Genomic DNA, 26,915 nt, shown 5'->3' on the forward strand with positions numbered 1-26,915 from the left:
TGTGAATTTTTAAGGTTTAATAGTTATAGTTTTTTATTTCTCTATCATTAAAATAAAATCGAATCTCAGAACAAAAACTGTTGCATTAAGGGTATTCACCAAGTCGACTAAGCGTACAAATTAAAATTGTTGGTGTGTACACACTGGCTTGGACGCAAAATGCACGTTGAGGAGAAGCAGCAAAAGGTAAACAATGCCAAAAAGGCGGATAAAAAGCAGCGAAGATGTCTGGCCATCATTAAAAGCGACTGCGAGGTGTCCCCAAGTGATGACCCAACCACATACCTGGCGATCCTGAACGTGGGACTGAGCAATGGACTCACAGAGGAGTGTTTGCTCCAAGCGGCGGCCGCGACCGGTGGAAAGGTAACGCAAGTGGTCATGTTGCCGGGGAAATCGTATTGCTTTCTAGTCTGTGCCACCGTGGAGGACTCCGAGCGCATATATCTGGCCATGCACAGCATCTCCACAATAGGACAACAAGGAGCAGTGGCCTACTTGAGTTATGTGAAGGAACTACCGGCACTTGCAGGGAAAAGTGAGTGGGACAGACCTCTTCCCGGTGGACTCCTGGTGATTCCAGAGTTTGTCAGCGAAGAAGAGGAATCCACTCTGCTAAAGGTCATTGCTGAGGATGGCAGAACCGCCGAGGGTTCTGGCACTCTGAAGCATCGGAATGTCAAGCACTTTGGCTTTGAGTTCCTTTATGGCACCAATAATGTGGACCCCTCAAAGCCTCTGAAGCAATCCATACCATCAGCCTGTGATATTCTTTGGCCGCGCTTGGAAAACACCGCTTCTACTTGGGATTGGAGCACACCTGACCAGCTGACAGTGAACGAGTACGAACCCGGTCATGGAATACCTCCTCATGTGGACACACATAGCGCCTTTTTGGATCCCATTCTCTCGCTGTCCCTGCAATCCGATGTGGTGATGGATTTCCGGCGAGGAGAAGAACACGTTCAGGTCAGATTGCCGCGACGATCCCTGCTGATCATGTCCGGTGAGGCGCGATATGATTGGACGCATGGCATCAGGCCGAAGCACATTGATGTAGTGCCCAGCGGCTCAGGAGGTTTGACCACACAATGTCGCGGCAAGAGGACTTCCTTGACGTTTCGGCGCCTGCGAAGAGGTGCCTGCAACTGTTCGTACCCCACGCTTTGCGACACTCGACTAACAAAAGTGCCACAGGAGTTAACTGCCTCACTGGCTGCTCAAGCCGTCTCTTTGGAGCAACAGAATGTCCACGCGGTGTACGATAAGATCGCTGATCACTTTAGCGAAACACGGCACACACCTTGGCCACAAGTAGCGGAATTTCTGGATTCCTTTGATCCCCAATCACTGGTACTGGACGTTGGCTGCGGCAATGGCAAATATCTGGGCTGCAATCCGCAGCTCCTGGCCATTGGTTGCGACCGGGCGCAGGGATTACTCGCTGTGGGTCGTCGGAAGGGACAGAATGTCTTTCGATGCGACTGCCTCAGTGTGCCTGTGCGATCGTCCAGCATCGATGGCTGCATCAGTATAGCGGTCATTCACCACCTGGCCACTACGGAGCGTCGATTGGCCGCTCTGCAGGAAATGGCTCGAGTTCTACGACCCGGAGGCAGTGCTTTGGTTTATGTCTGGGCCAAGGATCAGCGAAAGAATGATAAGAAATCCGCTTATCTCCGGCAAAATAAAGCAGTAAATAAGGAACGCACCACCGAGCAGCAACAACGTCAGAGGCAGCAGCAGGAACTGGAGCAGCAGCTGCCCAATAATACACCACTCCCTGTGCACACCAATCGCACGGAGTTTCAGCAGCAGGACGTACTGGTGCCATGGAAGACCAAGGATGAGCAGAGGACCACATATCTGCGCTACTACCACGTCTTCGAGGAGCAGGAACTGGAGCACTTGGTGTCCCAGCTGCCAGAAGTTAAATTAATTAAAAGCTACTACGACCAAGGAAATCATTGCGTAATCTTCGAGAAAATCTCGAATGTATCGTTATGAAAAGATTACATTTATGTAATTCGTTTATTTGATTTCAAAAATACACATTCACACAGTTTTACTTTTGTTTTGTGTTAGCGAATTGAACGTAAACTAGAACTTAGTTAAGCTTACTGCTGACCCATCCAAATGATGTTCTATTTATTGTAGCTTTGGACCATAAATTGACAATTCCTTAATAACAACGTTTGTGTTCCACTGAAGAGTATTCCAGTTGCTGTAGGTACAAGTGCAATGTGTATTTACATTTGTTGTATTTCATTATTCAAACGAAGTGGATAGGATTGATTTCAAGTGCCTAACGCGTAGGTGGATAGATAAAATTTGGAGTATCATAACTAAAATGTATAGAGACTACCTAAATCAGTGAGCGGGAGCAAATGGGTTTGGGTGCTAGCTGGAGATTCCTATAGTAACGTTCCTATATAAACTTTTATAAATCCACCAATATATTAGCTTAACATCAGATACAATTCTTTGTATAGGTTAAGGTTCGAGCTACAGAAACATCTACACGAAATACATGTAAGAATCTGGTTTTAAAAACACTCTGAAGTCATCCAGAGAACTTACTTGACAAAAACTACATCTATTATATAGTTTGGTAATAGGATACTTACAGCTAATTATGGACTAGATTACAGTTTCAAACGTTTCGTTTTGGTCGTGGGTACAGTAGAGTATCTGATATGTTAGCAAGTAACATTTGGACTATGTGATTTCATTATCTTAAAGTTAAAAGCTAGGTGTATAGCATGTGTCCGAATACCTCTAAAGTACGAAATGAGGCCCTGCATGAACCACAGAGTTCCTTAGTTTTTTCGAAGCGAGTCTTTGAGGGTACATATCTAATGAGCTACTGAGCGATTAGAAACATTGAAATAACCAAACTTTCTGAGGACAAATGATTGGAACCCTGTGAATTCTCGCGGGGCTCTAAATCGCTTATACGTAATTTTACTGGGTGTATAAATATATATATGTATAGTATAGTAAATCTATATAGATCGCGTGTATAACAGTTGTGGTGCCCAAGTGGTTTGTTTTTTTTTTGGCTATATGTATAGGAGAACAATTAAAGAGAATTGATTTACTTGTTTCAACAGCTAGGTGAGTCTACAAACTAGGTTAAACCAGAAATTCATCATCGTCGTTACATTAAAGCCTGATAGTTTACTTGTTTGTTGTTAAAGCTGATTTATCAGTTAATAGGTATGTATACACACATACACCATAATCGACCTAAAAAGTTATACAGGTTACCATTGTTTTCGTTTATAATGTACATATGTGTATAGTTCAGTCGTTGTTGAATATACAAAGCTTTCCTTGCCTGGTGATGACCACTGGTACAATATCTTTTTGTTTCTATCCTATTACTATATACGTCTTGTTCTTGCACTTTCGTTTTCGCATTCTGCTTTCTAAAGCCTCTCACCGAAACACTTATTTGAGCAGCTGGCATACTTTCTCCATCTCAACTATCTCATCGTAGAACTTAAAGAAGGATTTGGATTGGGTGCTTTGTCTGGGAGTGTTGGATTTGTAAGGGCTGTCCAGGATCCAGGGTCCAGTTGCCTTGAGCGCGAGCTTAGATAAATGTTTCGGCTGCCATTTGTTACAAACACTCGGCCAGAGGTGGCTTCTCGATGGGCGGCGAGGGACCCGAGACGGAAACCATTGGCACGGCACTGATCTTGGGCTTGATGATCTTGAGTCCCAGGCCACCCAGGTTCTTGGGGCTGCTGTGCGGCGACGAGGAGGCGGTCGAGGATCGCTGGTGCACCAGAACCCGCGGCTTGGCCTCGATGGCAATGCTGGGCGAGGAGGAGGCCGACACGCTGGCCGTAGCCGTTGCACTGGCCAGGAGCGGCACATGGACCAGCTCCTCCACCGTCTCCGCCGAGTCCTGGGATTCGTGGACCACGGCCGCAGCATCGCTGTGGATGAGTGCCGCCGTGGACAACGTATCGCCCTCGTCGTCCTGCATGTAGGGTGGCGGTGCCTCCAGCGAAATGCTGCCCACAATCATATTGGCCGTGGTTATGGCCGCCGATCGCGCCAGCAGACTGGTCACGGCCGAGGGCGACTGTTTGCCATCGTGGATGACCGGCAGGCGGAGCAGTTCCCCGCCAGCGCCGCCGCACTCCTTCAGTTCGATGTCGTTGCTGTCCTGCGAGAGGTGCTGCTGCTTACAGGAGTCGTCGTCGGTGCGCCAGGGTCGCAGGCTCCTCTGTGAAAGGTATTAATTATAGTTTATTTATTTTTAAGTTAATTTATTTTGAAGGTAAATAAGTATGCAAGTAAAGTGAAGCACCACTACCCCATCATGTAGGATAAATTGTCTATTCGACCACTTCCTAAACAACCTTGACCTATGGACCACATTTGTATGCACATTTCGTATATATTTTGTTCTGTTATTGAAGGATATCATAATATTCGGAAGGGAAATCAATTTGCTTTTAAAAAATCTAGCTGGAATTTGTAGGGACCTAAGACATAATTTTTTGACCGCCCTTTTGGGTCTATACGTGATAGTTGAAAACAGTTAATAAATGTTAGAATTTTATTTGGACAACATGTTCAATTTAGATATCATTGCACTTGCTTAATATTCAAGTATATTGCTAAAACTATTTTCAAAGGTCATGACAAACTAGACCAAAAAGGTTATTCTGAACTTATACATTGAATAAAAGATACATGTTAAAGGTTACCATGAATTTTTTTAATAAATCCAGTCAGCAAGTCGGAACATAAGCACATGTTATAAGGCTTTAAATAAATCCCTTAACAATATTTGGGTGATTTTTAAAAAATCTTGTTACTATTGCGAGTATAATAATAATAATTCATATTACTTTATTTATTACTTCATTTTAGTTATTACTTCAAGATGCATCTTTCTTTATTTAGGTTTTTATATAAAAGGTGTTAACGATGTTCTGTTAGGCATTTTTTTAAATTTAAATTTAAAACGTGCCCACTTTCTATTATATTACTTAATAGGACCCTTTGCTGATCTAAACTCACCCGCCGCCCGTTGTCCGTGATGTTCTCGGCACTCTTGGCCTTCCTGCAGAGGACGCTCTGGGATCCGTGGCGGCGCAGGAACTCGATGGAGTCGAAGCCGCGCCCCTCCGAGGACACGAATATGGCCGAGTTGATCCTGCTGCGGGTGCAGCGCTCCGAGATGGAGGTGGAGTGCTCCTCGGCCAGCATGTGGATGTGCTGCAATGAAAGGTGCGTTAGTAAGGATCTCCGCTGGCTGTTGCCGCATCCTGGGGTCAGTTGCTTACGCGACTATTGCAGTGCAACGGTGGGTGGGCACATTCACTGCTGTCGAACTGCGTTCCGCAATGGGAGCAGAGCAAGAGAGAGGGAAGAGAGATAGAAAGAGATAGAGAGGAGACGGTAGAGCGGACAGTTCCGAGGGGATTCACACGCACAACACATAAGCCCGCTTAAAAGGACCCCCCCGCCAAAACAGGACCAACAACACGAACAGGAGCAAGCGAAAAGCGAGGACATTCTACCTGGCTACAAACTACTACTGCAGGACAACACACGAAGCCGGGACTCAAGCGGATGCGAATTGCGATTTGTGAGTTTGCTGTGAGAGAAGTGAGCGAGTGCGGGCCGTTTCCATCCAGTGGAGGTACATAGCTGCAAGTTCTGTACAAGGTGATTAAGATTGATGGGTGATTGGTGCGATTTGGTGCTCCGGTCTGCAATCTGAAGTGGAACCCGCAATCGAACTAGAACGGAACTCGAACTCCAAGCAAAACCAAGTGCACGTGCTCCACAAGCTGCATCTGCATGTGCTGGGGGCCAGTGTTGGGAACACCCCGCTCACTTTGGGGGACAAAGTCGGTGGCTCGTCCTTTGGCGAGGGAATGGAGTGCCTCATTTTGCACAGTTTAACCGGTTGAGGAGTGATTTATTAAAATTAAATAAATATCAAATAAAAGGCAATGACAAATAAGTTAAATGGCTGTCAGAAATAAAACAATATTCTCTGCAGTTTATTTAAGAAAGATAAACAAAGTGATATCAACGATAAATAAGTTAAATGATAGCAACAATATGAATTAATTAAACGATTGAAAGGTAAATATAAAAAGTGATAAAAGCAATGGTAAATAGGTTAAAATATAATATAATTTAAAATTTATTAAAGAAAGATAAATAAAGTGAATTTAATAGTATGCGAGTTAAGTGAAAGAAACAAAAAATAATAACTCTTTCTATATTGAATCATTATTCACTACTTTTAAATGAAGCTTTATTTATGAAAATATTTTTTGCGTCTGAGCATGCAAACTACTGTTGCCACTTGTATTTAGAAATTCACGAAATGTAAATTTTATTAAAAACAAGATAACTACAAATTTAAACATAATGCATTGAACATTTTCTTGGAAGCTAACCTCTTTTTCCAAAAATTTTCTTTTTTAAACATTACTAATCCGACAAGTAAGCCAATTCAAAAGGTTTTAAATTAATAATAGTTTTTTTAAGATGTTTATATTACGTATTATTTTACGTTTTATTCAATAACATGAGTAAACATGCCTAGGTACCGTAGTTTTTCTCGGAGAAGGTCAACATTGCGTATGAGTGATAAGCATTGAATTTACTTGGTGGGCACTACAATAATACTTTGCCCTTCTTGTAAATACTCAAAAAAAAGAAATAAAAAAATAGCTAAATTAATAAGAAACATGAGTATATCCTGTTCCCTCGCCAAGGTGAACCACTCTGACTTATCTTCGTTCCGCCCAACACTAGCTGGCTGACTTACGCTGGCCGGCTCGCTGTAGTTGCTGTGGTTGAGCACCGACGACTCGGTGCGGATAGTGTCGCTGGCCACCATGCTGTGGTACTTCTGCAGCTGGAGCTGCATGGTCGACGAGCCGCGACTGTCGTGCGATCCCTCCCGCGATCGATCCGCGCAGGAGTACTGCCTCCGGTACTGGCGCCTCCTTCGCCCGGCATTGGCGGACGTGGCCGCATCCGTGGTGGCTCCCAGTTGGTGATCAGCGCATGCCAGCGCTCGAGGCGGCATCGGAGGCGGGCGAAAGTAACTGGGATCGTAGCTGAATTGCCTCCGACGCCACTGGTCGTACTGCCTATAGTGGCTAAACAGCCGGCGACGACGCAATATCAGCTGCTTCTTGGCCTCCAGCACCTCGTCCTCCTCGACAAAGGTGCGCTCCTGCGAATTCTTGAGGATGCCGCGCTGCTGGGCGAACTTACGCTGCTTCATGGCCCCCGCCGCCTGCAGCGGCAATATGCGATGGACTAGCTCTTTATCGCCCCGCTGCAGCAGCTGTTGATCCTCCTGATCCTTGTCCAGGATCTCATCGCCGTCCACCTCGATGTTGTCCACGACCCGCTCCGGACTGTCCACATTATCCAGCACATTGGCACCGACAATCGACTGATTATCGACGCTGGGGCCGCGCACATAGGTGTTCACCGGAGTGCCATGGCTATGGCCATGTCCATGGCTGGACACAGCACTCACTGCCGCCGAGGAGGCTTCGCGGTGCGCTGGTTGCTAGCTCTCCACATCCGCCTTGTGGAGCAGGGCAAACTGGCAGCCGCAGTCGCGCTCCAGCTCCCTTCGCGGATACTGAAAGCAGCGGTCAAAGATACCACAGCCCTCGCACCGCGGCAAGCACTGTTTTCGTGTTGGCCAAAAAACCAAAGATCGGAAGCAGGAGCAGGAGCAGCAAGAGCGGCGGGAGCAGGATCAGGAGCAGGAACAAGATCAGCAGGCGAGAGCGAAGTGAAAGTAGGGAACGTTTCGTCAGTGAGATCTCGAGAAAGCACCCACCTGAACAGCAAAGCTCAAAACCAAAACCGCTAAATGCATTAAAAATACAGGCGAACTTCTCTAGCCACTAAATGAACAGTAAAAGTATAGGATTTAAATTATATCATATGGAAAGGTTTAAATAAATATATTCTAACCAGAAGGGTTTGAACTTCGTTGAAATTTATATTAATAGTTTTTATAATTACTGAATTATACTTAAAGATTTGCAATATCTTAAAGTGATCCATTTAATTTATTTTTTAGAAGAGTTCGACTGTATATCTATGGAGAGTGGATAGTACGAGTTGTAAATTAGAAGTGCTCTCATATGCTTATCGCATCCTGAGCTCAATAAATCTAGGTGGGATCGCTAGTTGACTTCGGCGGGCCGAAGAGATCATACTCTTCAGAAAGGGCAAAGGCTATGCCAAAAAGTCCAGAGAGTATGCCCCGAAAACTAGTGCCATAAGCCTACGGAAAAGAAAGCTAAAATAGATGCAAAACTAGCACGTGCTATCTTAGTATGCAAATCATAAGAAGTAACAGTCGAAAAGGTCTGAATTCTACAGGGAAAATGCACTAGGAAAATATTCTTCTGGTCAGTTGACTAAGAACTGCGACCACCATTTAATAATTCTCAAACGGACCACTGCAATATTTAAGGGAAATAAGCACATAGTTGATAGAAAGGCATTTTCAATAAACTTCTAGAACAGAGTCATTCTCGGAAAATGTTGGAATAGGTTATTTTGTCTTCATTTAATGGGTTGGGCGGGGCTGTGCAAGGATTAAAAAGGAAACAGTGTGTGTACTTTGTTCAATAAGAGTCGAATATTTACTTGAATTGATGCATAGAAAAAAGCGAATAAATGCAAAGATATTTTTGTTTGTTTCGTATATAAGTAGTTGGAAGAATTTGTTATTTTTGAATACCTTGACAAAGAAATCGGGGTGTAGGTTCTAAAAATGAAGCATAACAAAAACGAAACAGAGATAAGTTCCTTCGCGAAAATCCAAACGCTCAGCGCTCCGAGTAATCCTAGAAACCCGCACAACCATCATCCCCACCTCCCCGACCGAAATCGGGATCGGGACTGGGATTGGGATTGGGACACCCTCTGCGGAACTCACCTGGTGCGAGTGCTGTCCATTGCATCCGCTGGCACTGCAGACCCCCGTGCCCGGCACCTTCAGCTGCTCGTGCTTGTAGTCTGGCTGGTAGGGCAGCAACATCCGGATCTTGCCCCACCGGTTGAAGAACAGGGCTATGGCTCCAGCCCAGACCATCAGCACGATCAGGACAATGCCGATCTCCACGCCGCGAATCTGCATGGGGAAAATAACAGAGAATTGTAAGTTTATTGACCTCTTTAGGTCCTAATTTAGTCAATTTTAATTTTTGATCTTCATTGTGTTGCCACACTGAAACTTTGTGATCTTCATAGTGCTGCCACACTAAAATTTTATATTTTCTCGTTTAAATATAGTCTAAAAATGGGTGTTATTGAGTACCATCATTAGATGACGACATTAAAATACAGAAATAATTTTTAAAAGATAATTATAAGCTGAATTGTAGGTAAAAATTTTCCAATACTATATGACAATACTTTAACAAATATTAGGGATTTTTTCTTCGAATTAAAAAAAATAGTAAACAGTAAATTCGATCGAGAAAAATTGTTTTGTTATTATATTATATTTTATCATACTCAGTTAGATCATTATAGAGAATGTAAGTTTTTCTTTAGTTTCTAGAAAACTTTTATTCCTTATTGTGTTTTATCTAATCTTAAATTAAATGAATTATCAAAAATCAAATCATTAACGACTAGTATTTGATCTAAGAGTATCTAAAAGTCTTACAGTGGGCAATTCCCTGGTTGTGCCATGCGTCAGGGTGTTGGTGGCCGTGGAGGTCACATCCTCGCCGAAGATGGTGGAATTAGTGCTTCCGTTGCGAGAACCGTTGCTCCCATTGCCAAAGATACCCGGCGGGAAGTCCTGCTGCGAGGTGTTTTTGGGCAGATCTTAGGGGATACAAATCAAACGATTATAAATATTTATGAGAACCGAATCCAAGGGATGCAAAGTACTCACCCAGCGTCTTGAACTTGATCTGACCGCGACTGCGGTACTTCTTGCCCTGCCAGATGGCCGTCACAACGAGCGAGTACTGTGTGCTGGGCAGCAGGCGATCCAGGACAATGGCCTCGCTGCTGCCGGCGACGTCCTGTACAACCCTGTAACTTAAATTAATTCAATTACCACCCTCGAACGGCAGCTAAGGGGGAGTTGGGAGGTGGATTGGGTTAGGAGAATTGTGCAATCGTGTGTGTGTGTGTGCTAATTGAACAAACTACAACATTCCAGTCGTGAAATATGAGGCCGGTCCGTGTTGGTAATTACAGCATTGGCCAATATTTCACTTTGTCACTTTCTCGCAGCGCAGTTACCAAACATGTCCTAGATTTGCCAATTGAGCTCACATTACCCGGAAAACCACACCACCTATCTACCCACCCACCACCTCCAAGATCCCGTTGAAAATCCTGTGGCGAGTGCGTGGGGCCAGAAAAGTGGCTCAGACTTCTGGCCTTTGTGCACCGGCTTCTATTACTGCGGCTACTATACTAGAAACACCACAAGCGCCTGACAAATGATTCATTATTCATACATGTAACAAACACAGGCCCCCACAGACCCACTGGCCCACTCACAGCGCAATGCGACCCACCCAATGGCCCCCAGTGGAACCGATGTCCAAACAGAAAACAGAAGTGTCCCGCATTTCGCCAGCAGTTGAAGCTAAAACCACGCCGAACAAGCAAATGTAAACGTTGAAAAAACAAAACACTTGTAAACAATATAGGTTGGTCGGTATAGTAATGCTCTTTATACAGAGTAATGTATTTCAAAATCTTACGAACTGTGGAGAACTTAAATGATTTTACTGAACCCATTTAATATAATTTAAAACAAAACTTAATCCTTAAGAATTCCATGTTTCAAATGTCATCTAGCTTTAATGTCTTGTATTAGAACTAAATAGCTAAGACATTTTTATTAGTATTTTTATACTTGTAGAGTTAGGAAGAGTTAAAAACAAAATAAATAAATAAAGTACCGTTAACCGATTTAAAGATTCTATTTTAAGATTTATTTTCTCGTATTTTCTGCAGAAAAAAAAAAAAATAATAGTATTCTATATTTAAAATATTTAAATTATAGGAAAAGCCTTGAGTAAAGAAAATCCCTTATTTCAAATTCCAACCAAAATCGTGGGTGTCACAGGACATATAAAGTCTCGGAGTAAGTTATGTCTGATTAAAGAAAAAAATTGTTTAGCCTCCAATTGGTTGGTATTAATTCAACATATTTTTTAGCCGGCTTCTGTGTCACCGAGCTTTACTTTTCGGGGGAAATTTGCTTCGAAGTGATTTCTGTGACACCCCTTTATTACTTTGAATCTGATTATATTTGAATGGCATTGTTCTACCTCACCTGTTTAGTTAGCATACAAGATAGCAATTGCTGATCTAATCAACATATTCACATAATATTATTATGATAATAAAAACAAACATTATGCCGTGTAGGATAAAGCCTCCTTCGCAATGGTCAATAGAACCTTTTTTCTATGTTTTTTTCGCTTAATCAAAGTAAATCTGATTGAGCAAGCGGTACAAATTTTTGGTAATAAGGTAGTTGCTAATTAGAAATAGGTGAATAGGTTAGAAAAGTTAAAAGTATACAACTATGCTTCCTTAACAAAAATACAAATTGAACAGAAAACTGCGATATTAAAATCCCTAAAATTTAAATAAAAATCGACGCTTTCATCGCTCCTGAGAGCAGCTTTAAAAATGTAGGCTTAATACACGAACTTCTGCAGTTAACACTAGCAACCTGCCAATTGATACGAATTGAGGACATAAGCGGGCTTTTACGGCTCATTGTGAATTTACATCTGGCTGGTCGGCAAAAACTCTCCTCATTTCGCTCGCGCCGGCGGCTGAATAATTGATTAGCCACATGTGTCACATCCATTTGCAGGCAGCCAATAGACCGAATAGGCCGCAGGGCAACTGGAATTGGGCCGACTTGGACAAACATGAGAAATTCAACCGGCGATCCCATCCGATCCGCCATATGTGACAGCGCCAGGCGGCGTCTAAAGTTTCGCCATTAAAGTTTTCATCATGTGGCGACGCCTGGGGAAAATCAAATTAAATCCCCCTTTCTTGCCTTCCTCGATTTTCTGACTCTTTGGCATTAAATTCGGCAAGGAAGCCGGTTATTATACACAATTTAAGCTCACGCCACGGCTCCAATTTTAGTGGTATTTTTCTGGGTGGATCCCTTGCCCTTTCGGCTGGCCATAAGAAATGCAGGCGAATTTCCCCGCGTTGGTAGGAAGGAAGTTTCTAATTTTCTCGCCGGTTTGCCTCTCCCTTTACGACCTGATTGTGGCCTCTGAGTCATTTGATATTCAGAAATATGGCTGGATATGCAATTCGGTGGGCTTTTCCTTTTTCCTTTTTTTAATGTCCCCTTTTGTGAGCGGTATCCGGCTCGTTCCGGTTTGATAAATAAACAATTAGCTTACAGGGCAGCAGAACAAGTTTCGCATTCGTTACTCAAACTTCGCAATGTGCATACAATATGTCATACAAAATATACAAATGTGTACTCGCACGACAGGCAGCCAACCGGGGCTTCTGATGTTATTTAATAACTTATGACGTTCATGGGCGGCTTTTAGCCCCAAAATTGTACTGTCAACTAGCCTGAGTAACAATTTTTGTTTGTTGAGCAAACCCAGAGCTTCGTGACAATCGTCCTGCATTTGCATTAAGTTAAAAATGCAATTAAAAATACGCATACGCCCCATTGGACAGAGGCATCAATGTTCAATGAAGGATAGATAACTTTCAAGGAAAAACCGAATGCAAACACTCGAATTCCTTGGTGAAAGCACAAAGGCTGCTTATTTGCTTATATGCCCTGTGTGTATGCCATATAGGGCATATACAAATCAGGTTTACGTTATGTTCGCCTTATGCTCTCGGCTCGATTTTCATTTCCTGTTACTACGGCCTGTGCACTTTTATGGCTTATGCTGGAAAATTTATGTCGTCATCGCAGAGAACGATACACAACGCAGCTGAAGGCACTCACAAATCTCATCCGCTTAGCCATTGCACAGCAACTATGGCTATATATATTTCGGAAGGGGCCTTGACATTTCAATTTTAATAATGTCAAATTGGCTCTTAAAACGCAGATAACAGTAATGAATAAAATCTAGAACAGGGCAATCTATTGATCGGGGTTTTCCAACTACTCTACTACGACCTCCTTCTCAAAACGAGCACATGTCCTGCCCCGGCCCCGCCCCTTTTTACGCCTCTGCCACTCCCCACGCCCCCCTTCTCCGCCGGTGGGACAGTAATTGTTATTAATTATTATTGTTATTGATGGTGCTTGACATGCTTGGACGTATTGAACTCCAATCCCCTACAACAGCCACTCATTGTTCGCCAAGAATTTCATAAATCCACTTAGCAATTTGGAGCAACGCATGGTGCACTGAGAGAAAATATTTATTGTTATAAAAAAATATATATATATTAATGAAACTGTTTAGAATTAGTCCCCTATGATTATTGAAGATCACTCCTTAAAAATGGTAAAAACCTTGCAAGAAGGCATATGAAAAATGTTCGATACCCACTAGCTAAATTTTTTATTTTTAAATCTGAGTGCTTTTTTTTTGGGTTTATATATATATATTTTTTTTTGCGGATATCTTCAGTTTTGCCCTAGTCTTCGGATCACCTTTTGTTGTTGCAAAAATTCTTGAAATAAAAGACAAAAATTAAAATGGAGTAAATAATATTTTTCCAATCAGTCAGGCAAAAAAAAAATTTCTTAACTCAAAAAACATTTTTAAAATCGTTGTTTTATTCTTAGCTTGCATTATTGTAAATAAATATTACATATACCTGTTAAAGGTGAAAACAAAAAATTGTGCAAATCAAAATAGGCCTCATAAGCAGCAGGAATTCTCGCAGTGCATATCATTGTGTGCACGGGCATATCTGTGTACCTGTCTGAAACGTCTAGGACAAAAGTCTATTCCACTCGGGGTGCTCGAGCCCAAGGCGAAGCCCAAGCTAATGCCAAAGCCAAAGCCCGAGCCCACTCAACGTGTCTATGTACAGATCATACATTATTCACCGGCACAATTTACTCGAAAAACGGCAGGAAGACAGAACCCAGGGAAACCGCCGCCAACCGCCCACCATAATGACTGGCAGTCGGAAGTATGTAATACAACAAAAATCGATAGGAAAGTAACACAAAAATTAAAAACAAACTGACTAATAAATAATGACCAAACGAACAAAGCTACTACCAAAAAAGAAGAAGAACACCACGAGCACGGGTCCAAGTTTTGTAATAAAATTTTTGACATAGGCGTGAACTTTATAGAAGAATGGGACAGGTGTGGGCTTAGCATTGGAATGGCGGGCAGTAAAAGACAAAACACGCTCATGCAGCCAAGAGTCAACGGAAAACGGGTAGCACACACACACTCACGCAACAGGGGCCATTAAATTGAAAAAAAAGAAGAAAAAAACACCTTGGCCAACAGTCGGCAGCGGACTGCAGTCAAAAGGCAGAAAAGCACAAAAGCCGAGCACTTAACTTATTACACGGAAGGCATACCGTTTCAGCGCGAACGGGCTAAAAGACCCGACCACTTGGACTTGACTTGGCCAACACGGAGCGGAAGTGCTTAGTTTGTTGGCGAAATATGCAAGCCATGCGACCATCTCATCCCATCTAGGCACACTGCGAAAATATGCACCTTCAATTTGCATAAAACTAAGGAATTTACTTACAACTGGTCAATTTTTAATTAAACTAAGTTGAAAATATAATAAACCTTTTTTAAGTTAAAACTATAACTACTAGGGGTGGGCGCTTTGAAATCCTTTTTTAGGGGCCTAAAAGTATGCAGTAAATAAACACTAGTAGTCTTTCTGAATCAATTAATTGTACTTGTGAGCTGTTGCATACTTTTAGACACCTATTTATGACATTTTAAATGATTTCGAAATCCTAGTGATTTCTGTGGCACCCCTGAATAATATTTGAAATATATTTTAAATAATAGCCCAAAGAAATAGACATACATAGCAAAAAATGTTATTGATTAACACTAGAAATTTTAATTTTCTTATTTTATAAGAACAAAATGTGCCAAACTGGCCTTGAAAAGTTTATTTTTGAAGGAGCGAAGTGTAAAAAAGCTTTTCCCCATAAAAATCTTTGTTCTTTCTGTCATAAAAAAAAGGGATATCTGTAGTACTACAGAAATATCTTCTAAGCCAATTCTAATTTGTCGTTTAAGGTTTTGGATCGAATTCAACTTATATATAAAAAAGGTTTTAAATATATTAAAATGCATTAAAGAAAGAAAATTACATAAGAATTACAGCAGAACAAATTGAAGATTATATATGAATGTTTATAAAATTGTTTCCAGTGTGCTGCTCTTCCGGTTGCCACGCAAACCAGCAAACACGGCGATGAGAAATAGCAATCAGCGGGAATGGAACGTGTGGAGGTGGCAATGCAAATGGGAATGCTAAGATGGTATATTGCAGGCAAGACATCTGCAGCTGGGCTGCATTATTTCGGTAAATCATCAAGAATATTGCCAAGAGAGTTAACCCAAACTGGCACGGTCGCAAAGTCCCTGACATATGTGTGCACATGAGCACATGAGCTGTTCTTGAGTATGGCTGCAATACCAACCGTTCTATACAGGCAAACTTGGCCAACTCGAACTTTTCCCAACTCGAGTTCTTCGGAAATCGTACCTAATTGAGTGGCAATAACGTTCAACGATCTTAAACTTTCGAGCCGCCCTATGCTAACTGGCAATTTCCTATTGCTAGCACACTTTAATGAGCTGCTGTAAACTTTGATTATAAATTATACTATTTGAGTACAAGAAATATTTAAGCTCTGTTTCTATTTGGAAGATATCAACAAACACTTATCCATTTGTGTATCTACCATCTGGTTTTAAATTGTCTAAAATTGATAAGCTATAATATATAAATTGCATTGCAGTATAAAATTTCATAACGAGTAATTTATAATTAATTTAAAAAGATAAACACAAAGTGCGTGTTATTTAGAAATATGTGGTAGTTTAATTTTGTTTGCAAATTAAACTCCGAAATTATAAAATATTCGGCTTTGAAAATATAATTTAATTTGTATGTCAGAATTTCTGACTCAGAAAACATTAAATTCTTCAGCTTTGCCTGCTATAATCAAATGTGTATGTCAACGTAGATGAAGAAAACATTTAAAATCTGAGCACTTAATCCCCTTTGTTTAGAAATATTTGAAATATGTGTCTTGAAAAAAAAGTAAAAAAGCTTATGGGTTTCAGCATAATTTGAATTTCTTTTTGGACAGCTGGTGGTTCGAGTTAGGGAAATCGAGCTGTAATTCCAAGGAAGTTGGCCATGCTTTGTGTACAAAACTCGAATTTTCGCCTTTGTTTTAAATAACTTGACTACAAGTACACGCGGCTTTTGTTTTTCTTTTGGCCTGCACTCGCGGTCAATTTGGCCTCAAGTTTCCCAGTTTCGTGTTGTTGCTGCTTCTTGGGGCTTTCCCGCCCATTCCCTTGGTTTACTTTAACTTGGCCCGTATTTAGCTCATGGCCAAGCAAACACACTCGCAATCGCACAGAACCACAAGCTCCCAGCCCCAAAAAGGGGGCACACACACAATTCTGCGCGCAGACGGTGCTCTTGACTGACCGCTGCCACGCCCCCGGCCCGTTGACGCCCCCCAGCCCCTGGGTTTTTGACCCCCACCCACTCCAGAGGCCGTCAATTGCAGGCAGAGTTTTTCTTGCTTTTCTCTGTATTCTGCATAAATGCAATTGCAATTTCCTTACACGCAGGGAAAATCCGGAAATTTTATCGGAAATGATATGTACTTCTTTATCTTATTTTGTATTGCGACCTTTACTATACATTTAAAGTTATTTATCCTCAGAACGACTTTAAAAAGTCTAGCAGTGTAAGACACATTTAATTTTGTGTAGGGATTAAAAGATTACAATTTCAAATAACAATTAGTTGATTCAATATTATAAGTCTTATGATAACCTTTGTGTTTGTTTCATTTTGATAATCTGATTGATATTAAATTTATTGACTTTCTTATATAGATACATACATTGGCATTTAAGACAAATATTGGATACCTAATTAAGCATCAATCATGTAGAAATATGAAGATATTATCTATCTATACCAAACCGGCTAATGACATTTCCATGTATATATTTCTTCCCGTGCACTCAAGACCCCCAAACCTCAAGACCCCCTCCGTAGACCCGTCAGTTGAATGGTAAGTAAGTGTGTTCTACCGTCATTTAGACAGTCAAGTGGCCCGGCGGATTGAGTTTTAGCTTTGTTAGTGGTACCTACCTGTCATCCGTCGGCTTGTACGTCACGATGTACTTCTCGATGGGATGTGCCTTCAGATCGATTTGCGTCTGCCACGACACTCGGACCGCCGTGGGCGTCAGGAACGTAACGGTTATGTTCTCCGGCGTAGCCGGAATGGTGCCTATTATAAGGATAATTGCTTGTTATTATGCCATTATCCTTGTAAATGCTTATGGTACGAGTATATATATTATACATAGTAAATCACGGGCACTAGCCAAGTTTATGCGTCTGGGGATTAGCTGGATTTGGTTTGAGCCGTATCGTAAAGACGTCAGCCCTTAAGTTGTGTCATAAAGTATGAAGCTTTGCGGGTTTTCATTAAGATTTGTCCACCCCCAAAGAAGATTATCACTGATTTAGCTGTCAATCTGTTATCAATTGACCAGATAGAGTGGTCTTATTTCATTTACTTGTTATATAATCTTTCATTTACTTGTTGTGCATTCCAAATTATAGTGATTTATCCTATTGACCTTTGTCTAATTCTTCTTTAGATAAAGAAATTCGTATTGTTAAACATTAGTTGGGGATAATCTTGTGTTTAAAGACAAATACACGTCTTGGCCGCATCTTGAATAAAATTGTTTTTTATTTGGAATGAAATCAAATAAATTTCCCCAAAATATTAGGAAATGTTATAAATTCCAAATGGCTGTGTTGAGAACATTATGATGATTAATGCTTTTATTTGGCTTGACGTATGGCCTAAATTCATTTCCACCATTAAGTGGCGGAATTTATTTATGGTAAATTAATTTCCCATATATAATGACCACGGTGTTTTGATAAATGGTGGTGTTACTTGTAATATTTAAATGTTGTTGGCCCATTTACTTAAGGTCAAATAAAGTTCCCTACAATGAAATTACATTTAGGGATCGTATCTGGAAGAACATCTTAAAGTTTTATTATTATTATTAAAGAGTGTCTAGCCCATTAGCTGTGTATCCGTGTGACCTGAATTGGTGTTCACTGGAATATTTATATTTCGTAGACATATCTAAATATAAACTCAAGTTAGACCGATTGTCTAACTCGATAGGACTAGTAAAAGTGTGGGTAAGCCAAACGAAAAACGAAGAATTATTGAGTAGAAACTATCCTGAAATCGAGTACAAAAGTAATCCTAATAGCAACAGCTTGAGCTGCTTAAGTTGGCAAAGGGCTGTACTTTGTTGCTCCAAATTATTACGACTTTGGGGTTTAGGAACCCTAAATTCTGGGACTTGGGATGTGGTACTTACCCGCTAGGCAAGCGTTAACAAACAGCACTACTATGAACACAAACATGCTTTCGAATGGATCCGGTTGCCTTTGTTGGATGTCGTTGCTTTTGTTGTCTTAGCTGCTTTGTTGCCGCTTTTCCTCTGTTTTCCTCTGCTTTCCCTATGGGTGCTTTTCCTCGTTGCTACGCTTTCCACTTGGCCAATTCGTTGTTGCAGTTTCGGCTCAGCCCCACAAAGTAGTTGTTCCTCCTTGGGTTGTTAAAAATAATCTAACTAAACTTAAAATCAGTCTTGCTTTTGATCCCGCACTCCCGTTTCGTGTTTTTGCGTACTGCCCTTAATCAATTTTCGAATTTTCAATTGTGCAGCTACAGCATTTCCGCTCGTTTCGTTGGCTTTCCTGCTAATTGACTTTGTCAATGACATTTGCATTAAATTTTCCCCAACCAGGCTGGGATATACTGTATATATCTATGTCCTTGTGTTGAGGGGGGTGGCAGAAGGAGGAGGAGAAATTTATGCGTGTATATTTTTATAACACATTTTTATGGGGCCCCCTGTGCGTCCGTCGCTCCGGTGTCTCCTGTTTGAATCGTCATCGAATTGAATCGCATTTGATGAACGTTCCGATAGTATGGTATATTGGTATATTATATAGTTGGGGGATCCCGATGTGGTGGTTCGGGGGAAATGGGAAAATGGGTAGTGGGGGAAGGCGGGGCAACAGTTTTTCCGTTTCGTGCTCGCCTCTGTTCAACTGGGGAATTATTCACATTGCGTTCACTTTTTGTTTTTATTTTTATTCGTATTTTGTTTCTACTTCTCTGCTGCGGCTTTGTGTTATTATTCTTTGCTGTTCATTGCTTTTTGGTGTTTCCCGCTTGCTTGGCTTTATAAAAATCAATAAAAAGCGACTTTTTGTCTGACAGCCGTTGATTTGGATGGCAGCCCAAGTGAGTTTTTGTTGCTGCTTCCGTTTTCTGTGTTTTTCTATTGAGGTTTCAATTTGGGCTAGGGTCTGGTTTGGGGTTCGGTTCTTGAGCTCTGTTGCTTTTCGGCAATCGAAGGGGATGATTTTCGGGCCTCAGTCGAAACTATGCCCCAAGTGAATCGAAGGAGTAGTCTTCAAAAGCGACCACCTGTCGTCGCCTATCCCTGGATCCTTTGTAAGTCCTGCGGTTTCCTTTTGTCGCTTTTATTTAGTTGGATACTTTTAGCATTTTGTTAACAATTTTGGCATAATTGCCAAAGCATTTAGGCCGCATTTTACTCAACCTTTGCTCTTCCCCTTTACTGATTTTTTCTGCTTTGATTTTGGTATTTGCTTTTCCTCGGTGCGGCTTGTGGCAAGCGGTTAATTATGGCCCAGTGTTTTTTGTTATGTTTTTTTGTTGGCTGAGAGGAGGCTGCAATAAATCAGAATGGCATTAATGGCCTGCGGCAAAATATGCGCATATATTTGTGCAAAAACTATAATGTGTGTGTGTGTGCAACATTTACATTAATTATAATGAGCTGTGTTCTCAACTCAATCACAATTAAGCGAACACGGCTCATTCGTTATTCATTAGCCAGATCGAAGCGAAAGAAAACAGAAATTGAAAGCGAAAGCCAATTACATTATGTGCTGCATACTTTTTGGGGCCAGGCTTTTGATTTTAATTGGCATTGCGCATACGCCGTGTGTGTTGGCCAGGAATACACACCCAAAACTAGCCCCACATAGCAAATATGCCATGCCATACATAATACCATATCCCATATCCCATATTCAATCCATGCTTCATCCGCAGCAGACAATTCAATTTGTGGATTGGCCCGATCATGCGTGTGTGTTTTGTGGGTATTTCCCTTTGTGTTTTCACATTTTCGATTAGCATGCACGACTGGAATTTGGAAACTATGTGGTTAACATGTGTGGTCCGTGTTTCTGCCTTTGCCATCCTAAAAATCAGTTTTCCAACCACCCGCAACCTGTTGGCGGTGTTAAACTTTTTAACTCGTTTATTGGCCTCGTTTACTCTGATTTTGCGCTTTTCACCCAAGCAAACCAATAACATGCTGCAACATTTTCTTTTATTGCCGCTCTAAAGAAATACGGCACACCAAGGACCGTTACAGATTTCACTTGTTCGGAAAACCAATTGACAAAATTGCCATCAAACGTCTGCAAAAAAAAAAGGTCCAATGTTTTATGGCCAGCATTGAAAAGGAAACGTCCTGATGGGACCTGCATTTAAGGTGGGCTACAAATCTGTGCCATTACTTTAAACGTGTGGATTATGGTCGAATAGGCGACATAAAAGTTGGCCAAAGTTTAACTTCTTTAACAAACTGCCATTATTAAACTCTTGTAAGTATGAGCAAACAATAAGTAAAAAATCCATAAGATCTAGGGCATTTAAAAGTCGTTAAAACTTGGCCATGTCCCGGGGTATTAGCTTAAGTGACTGATAATCTATTAATACATCAAATTGCTATCGAGTCTCATTCAACTTTTAACCTTATGCAAGAAAAATGAGCTCTTGCACTTAGGTAAATAACTCTAGTTAGCAGCTGTCATTGTCCAAAGATAATTGAGATTACTCCGGCTGCCTGGACACTTTTATGCACATCTTGAAGTCCGAAAGTGGCCACGCCCCTTGACCGTCGAGCGGCAACCGCTCGATACTCATTAAATTTATGCATTTATGTCTCATTTTTGTCGGTTGAGAGACCCTTAAAAGTTTTATGAACTTTTGGCATACACTTTGGCATGCTTGAGGGTTTCGGGACAAGAGGACAAGATAGCTGATGTCCTGAAAGAATGTGTAATGCCAGGGCACACGCTTTGCAATTTAAATGATAATTTTTGAACGCAAAACGAAGTAAATAAGGAATTAAATTTAAAAATTCCAAGGGGGAGTATTTCATTAAAGGGCAGAATAATAAAAGTGGAAGTATGACGCATGGTGGACAAAGTATAGGGGATAATGCCGACTTGCTTGGATAAAGAGGTTGTTGGAATAAGAAATTAAATTATAATATTTCAAAGGAAAGAATTTCATTACAGAGGTGGGAATAAACACAAGCAAAAGGAGGTCACATATGCTTGAATATTTAAAGGGAATTTAATGAAGCTATAGAGCGTGGAAATGTTGTAAAACAAATGACAGCTTTTAAGTAAATAAAATAATTTTAATACAGTACTTAAGTGATAAAAACAATAATAAAAGTAGATAATAAAATATAGGGGATGGGGGAAAAAACAGTTTAAATAGGTTAATGTGAAATAAGTAATAAATTTGGCATTTAAAATGTATTACTTTTGAGAATAAAGCCAAAAGTTCTATGTTTTAAAATATTTAGTTAATTAGTTAGAATAGTTTTAAACTAAGAGAACTAAAACAATGTCTGAAAATTTAGTTTTAAAAGTTTGAAAAGTACATTTGATACAAAGTTTTAAAATCGAAAAAGAAAGTTTTAATTGAACGGGGGAAAAATAAAACGGGGTGACGCATTTTCAGTGGGAAGACATAGGTGGGTGGTAAAATGGTTTCGGAACTGTGTGAAAATTAAGGAGCGGGTGGTGCATGCATTCCCGCAGTGGTAAATAAGTAGGTGAAAGCAGTTATCGTAAAATGAAAATGGCGGCTAGTACGCGCTGTCGCTTTCGCTTTCGCCGGCGCTCTTAATTATAGCGACGTCACATGCACACAGGCACCACTTTCTCCCCCATACAAAGACACAAGAAAACAAGCTTGCACACACACACACAGGTACACACTCCTGGCTTAGTTGATAATTTGGTTCCTTTTTTTTTATTTTCGTACTGCATACATTGTGGCGCGGAGACTTCTCCTTTGGCATTTGGCGGCTCTGTTTGGCTTAGCTGCCAACTGGCGGACGCTCGATTGTCAGCCGGGCAGACAATAAATCAATCAGCTGTGCCAACATCGAATTCCTGCGCAGACAATGCTCCCTCGCCATATATTCCAGCATATTGGTTTTCGCGTGTGGCGCGCTGTGTGAGCGCTATTAACAAAAAGGTCAACTTAGCCGCTACAATTGAAGCCGAAAGCCAAAAAGCGATGGACGTGGGTGAAAGTGGGGGAAAGCGGGGAAAGGCTTGTGTGCTGCGCTGTAGCTTTTTCACCGGTGCACACTGCTCGAAAGACAACAAACAGGTTTATAACTAATGATAGAGCAGGTGAGCCAACACGACGTATGGGTAATATATGTTCTGAGTCCCCAGCAAAGTCAAAGATTATGTGATTACCATCTCTAACAAAACTAACCATAAATCAATTTATGATTTTCCAGATTTGTAGATGAAGTATGATTAAATAAAATGCTATGAAAGAGTTGATTTTATCTACCATTAATATTTTCTACCAACATTCTAGTACGTTCTTCGATATCAACAAGATTTTAAAACTCAAAGTTCAAAGTTTAAAAATAAAATAAAATATATTGGTTACCTATAAAAGAAAAGTTATTAAGCAGTATAAAAAATATGGAAAAATAAAATGATACAAAAGAGTTATATATAAATTTTATTATATATCAATTTATAAAAGTATCCAGGAAATATGTTACATTTTTGTAAACATAAAACATTCTTCAGTATCAACAAGCTTCAAAGGCCAAAGTTTAATGTTCACAAATTAAAACATAAATTCGTCATATAACAAAGAATCAAAAATGAAAGAGTAAAATCAAAATATGGTTAACTAAACTGATATGATAGAGTTGATATTATCTACCATTTGTTCTATGTATCCAGGAAATATTCGTCATTCCAACAAGATTAAAAGAACAAATGCAACATTAAATGGTTAAATAACATGATATGAAAGTGTTGATATTATTTTCCATTTTCAATGTATTCAGGATGTCTAATCTCTTTTGGTAAGCCGTAACATAATATATGCATCGGCTTTCAAAAGCTTAGATGGCTTAATCTCATACGACTGTCAGGAAATAGAATGTTCTGCACATCTAAAAAAAACCACAAGATTTCGCATGGTGTACAGTGTATATTTGTATATGTGGGAGTGCGGTGTGTGTGTATAAAACGTTGTAAAGAGAAAGAGAAAGGCGAAAGAATGGGAGGGCGTATGCTATTATGCCCTGGCTGTAAAAACAAAAAAGGAAAGGCTAGAGAAAATAAGGGAAAACACTTGACTCCAATTTCGGCGAGATTTTCCGCAGCTCTGCTGAAGAAAGGTCCATGATGAGAGGTGAGTGGTGGAGGGGGAGAGGCAGTGAAAGGAGAAAGCAGGGATGCAGGCTGCCAAGGATGATGATAAAAAATTAAGCGCGAAATGGCAGGCTAAAGTTGGCTTTAATTGAGTACTACTTTCAGCTTAAAGCTCGAAAGATGTGAGCTGATAAAAAAATAATTGCAAGAATAAAAGTTTAACGTGGAAATTTTTCTGTTTTTGTACAACAGTTTTCTTTCTCCTTTTGTTGTGCTTGTATGGGATGAAAAAAATTAATATAAACCTTTTTTCAATCCCAGAAAATGGCAAACTTTTTTGCAAAAATAGAAGTATAAGAAAAGAAAATATATATATTCAGTGGAGAAAAGTTAAACTTTTTCCATAGTCTTTCAACCGAATTAAAAATGGCTTATTCCCAAAAATGACTTTCAATAGTGGTATTATATATTAATATTATTTGCTTTTTAATAAATTTGTTATTTATGAAATAAAACAGAAATATACAATTTACTTTGTTTTTATTATTTGGATGTTAATTTAAGAGCAGAATAATTCTTAGAAATAAATTATTTATTGGCACTTTTCAAATTGTGTATCAAAACCCTAATTTTTTGATTATGATTACTTATTTATTTACTGTTTAAAAATATAGTTTTCGAAGTGCACGCTTAAGCTAATTAAACAAAAATATATTAACAAGGAATTATTACAATGCAAGCTTTTACGAACTTTTTGATAGATTTATTTACAATTTACAATTTTTCTCTATTATGAATAATCCCCTTCATTTACAATTCCATTTTGTTTATTTACGAATCGCCTAATGAGCACTAACAACTTTCAGCGATGAAGAAATTTCCATTTTTAATCGGTCAAAACTCTGCGGCATTTTGCTCGACTTCGGGCAGGTCCAAAAATACCAGGAGCAAGTCGTGCTAACATATATAGAATCGGGTGCATATACCCGTTGCTAGATACACTGCCACATGCTGGGGCAATGCACGCAATGCGGCGACTGTGGTTGCGACGGATTTAAATTTAAAATGAACATTTGCGCTTTCCGGACGCTTTGCCGCCGATCCGATTTTCATTTTCATTTGACCTGTTCTAGTTGCGGTGAATGTGCGGATATATACCTATATGTTTATGGCCGCTTGTGTGTACTGCCCCGTGGGATTCTTTGTTGAAAAACGATTTGTTTATAGTAACGTACTACGTGCGACTCGCTACGCCTCGAATGGCCAAAGAAAACCAGGGGAAATGGGGGAGTAAAAGATGAAAAAGATTTACAGCGGTGCAAGGGCGGTGAATTAACCCACACAAAAATTCAAAAACACCCAGGTTAATTGTGAATACGTTGCTTGTTTTTGCAAACAAACGGAACAGGAGCATTAAAATTACTTTTTAATTGCCACAGCTGTGCTGCTTTTCAGGTTGAGTTAAAATGGCAAGGCTGACAGAGTCCATTAGGCCATTTTCCATTTCATTTCATTTCATTTACGTTTTCATCTCACTTTTTCGCCTTCGGTTTTTGCAATTAAATTGGCTTAAAACTCAGTCGCGTTCTTGAGAAAAGCCGCAAAGGACTCAGAACTTTTCACTGCTAATTGAGCGACTGTCACAGTGAAGCACAACCGCAGATTTTTACACAGAAAATAAAATCACAGAAGAAAACAGTTTTATATTTAAAATAGTAATTTACTCTTACTAAATTTTTTTATAAGACCTTGCTTTTGGTCATTATTCCACAATATATTTAAGGCAATTACTTGAAATAATTTAAAAAAAAATTAAAGTGAAAGCAAAATATTTCTGTACCTATATTCTGACATAAAAAAAATAATAAACACTTAAAGCATGTATAGACGTATATAAAAAACCTAAATTTGGTGCATGACAAAGATTAAGTGACTCTTATATTTTAAATAACTTAGTAGAACATTGTCATCGTGCAAATATAAAACTAATACTTGTTTAATTTAACTTTTTAATTTATAAAAACCTTAAATACCGTGCTTTTCTCTGTGTAAAGACAAAAGTTTTAACAGCTCGCGGCACACTCAAAAATCTCAAAAACACACACACACAATCCAGCTTTCAGTGGTTGTACACTGTCACACAATTTACAAGTGGGGATTTTATTTACTTTTTGCCGTCGGACTCTGGTTAACCGGCTCAGCCACCTGCTAGTGACACGCCTCTCCGGCTCGCCGCCTCCTCCGTCCCTCCGGGTCCTGTACTGAATTCCGAATCGGAGCCCCAAACCCTATCCTGATCCCAACAATCAGAGCTGGAAACGCGTGCATCCACTGATAACGCCGAAAACAAACACTTCACTGCGCTCAGTTCTCAGTTGTTGGCTGTCTGCTTTCGGTTCTCTGCCCGATAAACTGTGCTGTGTAGCCACTGCCTTTTCCACTTCCGTTTCCGGTTTCCGTTTGCTCGTTGTGCTGCGGCCGACGCGAAAACTACTACTGAAATGGACATTCCGGAATGAAAACGAAACTGAACCGAAATGCCGAGAGAGAGAAAGCTTTCCATGCCAGCTATGGAAGAAATGGAAATGCACATTTAGCTATTTAATAGATACATAGTGCTTATGCTTAACGATTTCATTTAACCCTCGGTTATATTAAATAAGAATAATAAAAAAATAAAAAAAATTTTTAATATATACCATTTTTTTGATCCAGAGTGTGTATTCCATACATTTTTTTTTTAATAATTTTGAATGTTGCTAATCTAATCAAGATTATACAGGCCCAATAATGTTGGGTTTAAAGTTTTAAGAAATAAAAGCCTCCTGATCGTTTTACAAGATGAAATATATTTTTAATTTTATTAAATAAATTTAAGGACTTGATCTAAAGAATTGATATTTTTATGATATGGCAGTTGAATGTTATAATGAAATTAACTATAATGTTATATCCATAAGGTTTTTATATAATTTAAATAAAATAAACAAGAACAAGATATATGAATGACTTAAATCAATTGTACAAAATAAATATCTCTACAAAAATAATACATTTAGATTTTTGATTGATTGGTGTGGCGGTTTTTGGATTGACCAACATATCATAATCATATA

The 26,915-nt window shown here is 40.0% G+C and overlaps 2 protein-coding genes across 6 annotated transcripts; one reads left to right on the plus strand and one right to left on the minus strand.

The window, feature by feature from the left end:
• The first annotated feature begins 139 nt into the window (after positions 1–139).
• On the plus strand, positions 140–2,065 carry LOC119549181 (alkylated DNA repair protein alkB homolog 8). Its single transcript, XM_037856991.1, has one exon. The coding sequence runs from the start codon at positions 160–162 to the stop codon at positions 2,005–2,007; it is 1,848 nt and encodes a 615-aa protein (XP_037712919.1). The 5' UTR covers positions 140–159; the 3' UTR covers positions 2,008–2,065.
• Positions 2,018–26,277, minus strand: LOC119549182. Of its 5 annotated transcripts, XM_037856992.1 has the most exons (10): positions 25,968–26,277; positions 18,636–20,023; positions 17,368–17,509; positions 9,935–10,083; positions 9,701–9,864; positions 8,966–9,160; positions 8,768–8,794; positions 5,310–5,357; positions 5,044–5,241; positions 2,018–4,240 (listed from the first exon to the last, which is right to left on the minus strand). In XM_037856992.1, the coding sequence occupies exons 2-10, from the start codon at positions 18,679–18,681 to the stop codon at positions 3,626–3,628; spliced, it is 1,584 nt and encodes a 527-aa protein (XP_037712920.1). In that variant the 5' UTR covers positions 18,682–20,023; positions 25,968–26,277; the 3' UTR covers positions 2,018–3,625. The 5 variants fall into 5 exon arrangements, with proteins under 5 accessions (XP_037712920.1, XP_037712922.1, XP_037712921.1 ...); XM_037856994.1 differs by lacking the exon at positions 8,768–8,794 and having other exon boundaries at positions 9,935–10,077; XM_037856993.1 differs by lacking the exon at positions 8,768–8,794.
• Between the last annotated feature and the right edge of the window lie 638 nt (positions 26,278–26,915).

Source organism: Drosophila subpulchrella, chromosome 2R (assembly GCF_014743375.2).
Source record: "Drosophila subpulchrella strain 33 F10 #4 breed RU33 chromosome 2R, RU_Dsub_v1.1 Primary Assembly, whole genome shotgun sequence".
In the NCBI taxonomy this organism is placed as follows: domain Eukaryota; kingdom Metazoa; phylum Arthropoda; class Insecta; order Diptera; family Drosophilidae; genus Drosophila; species Drosophila subpulchrella.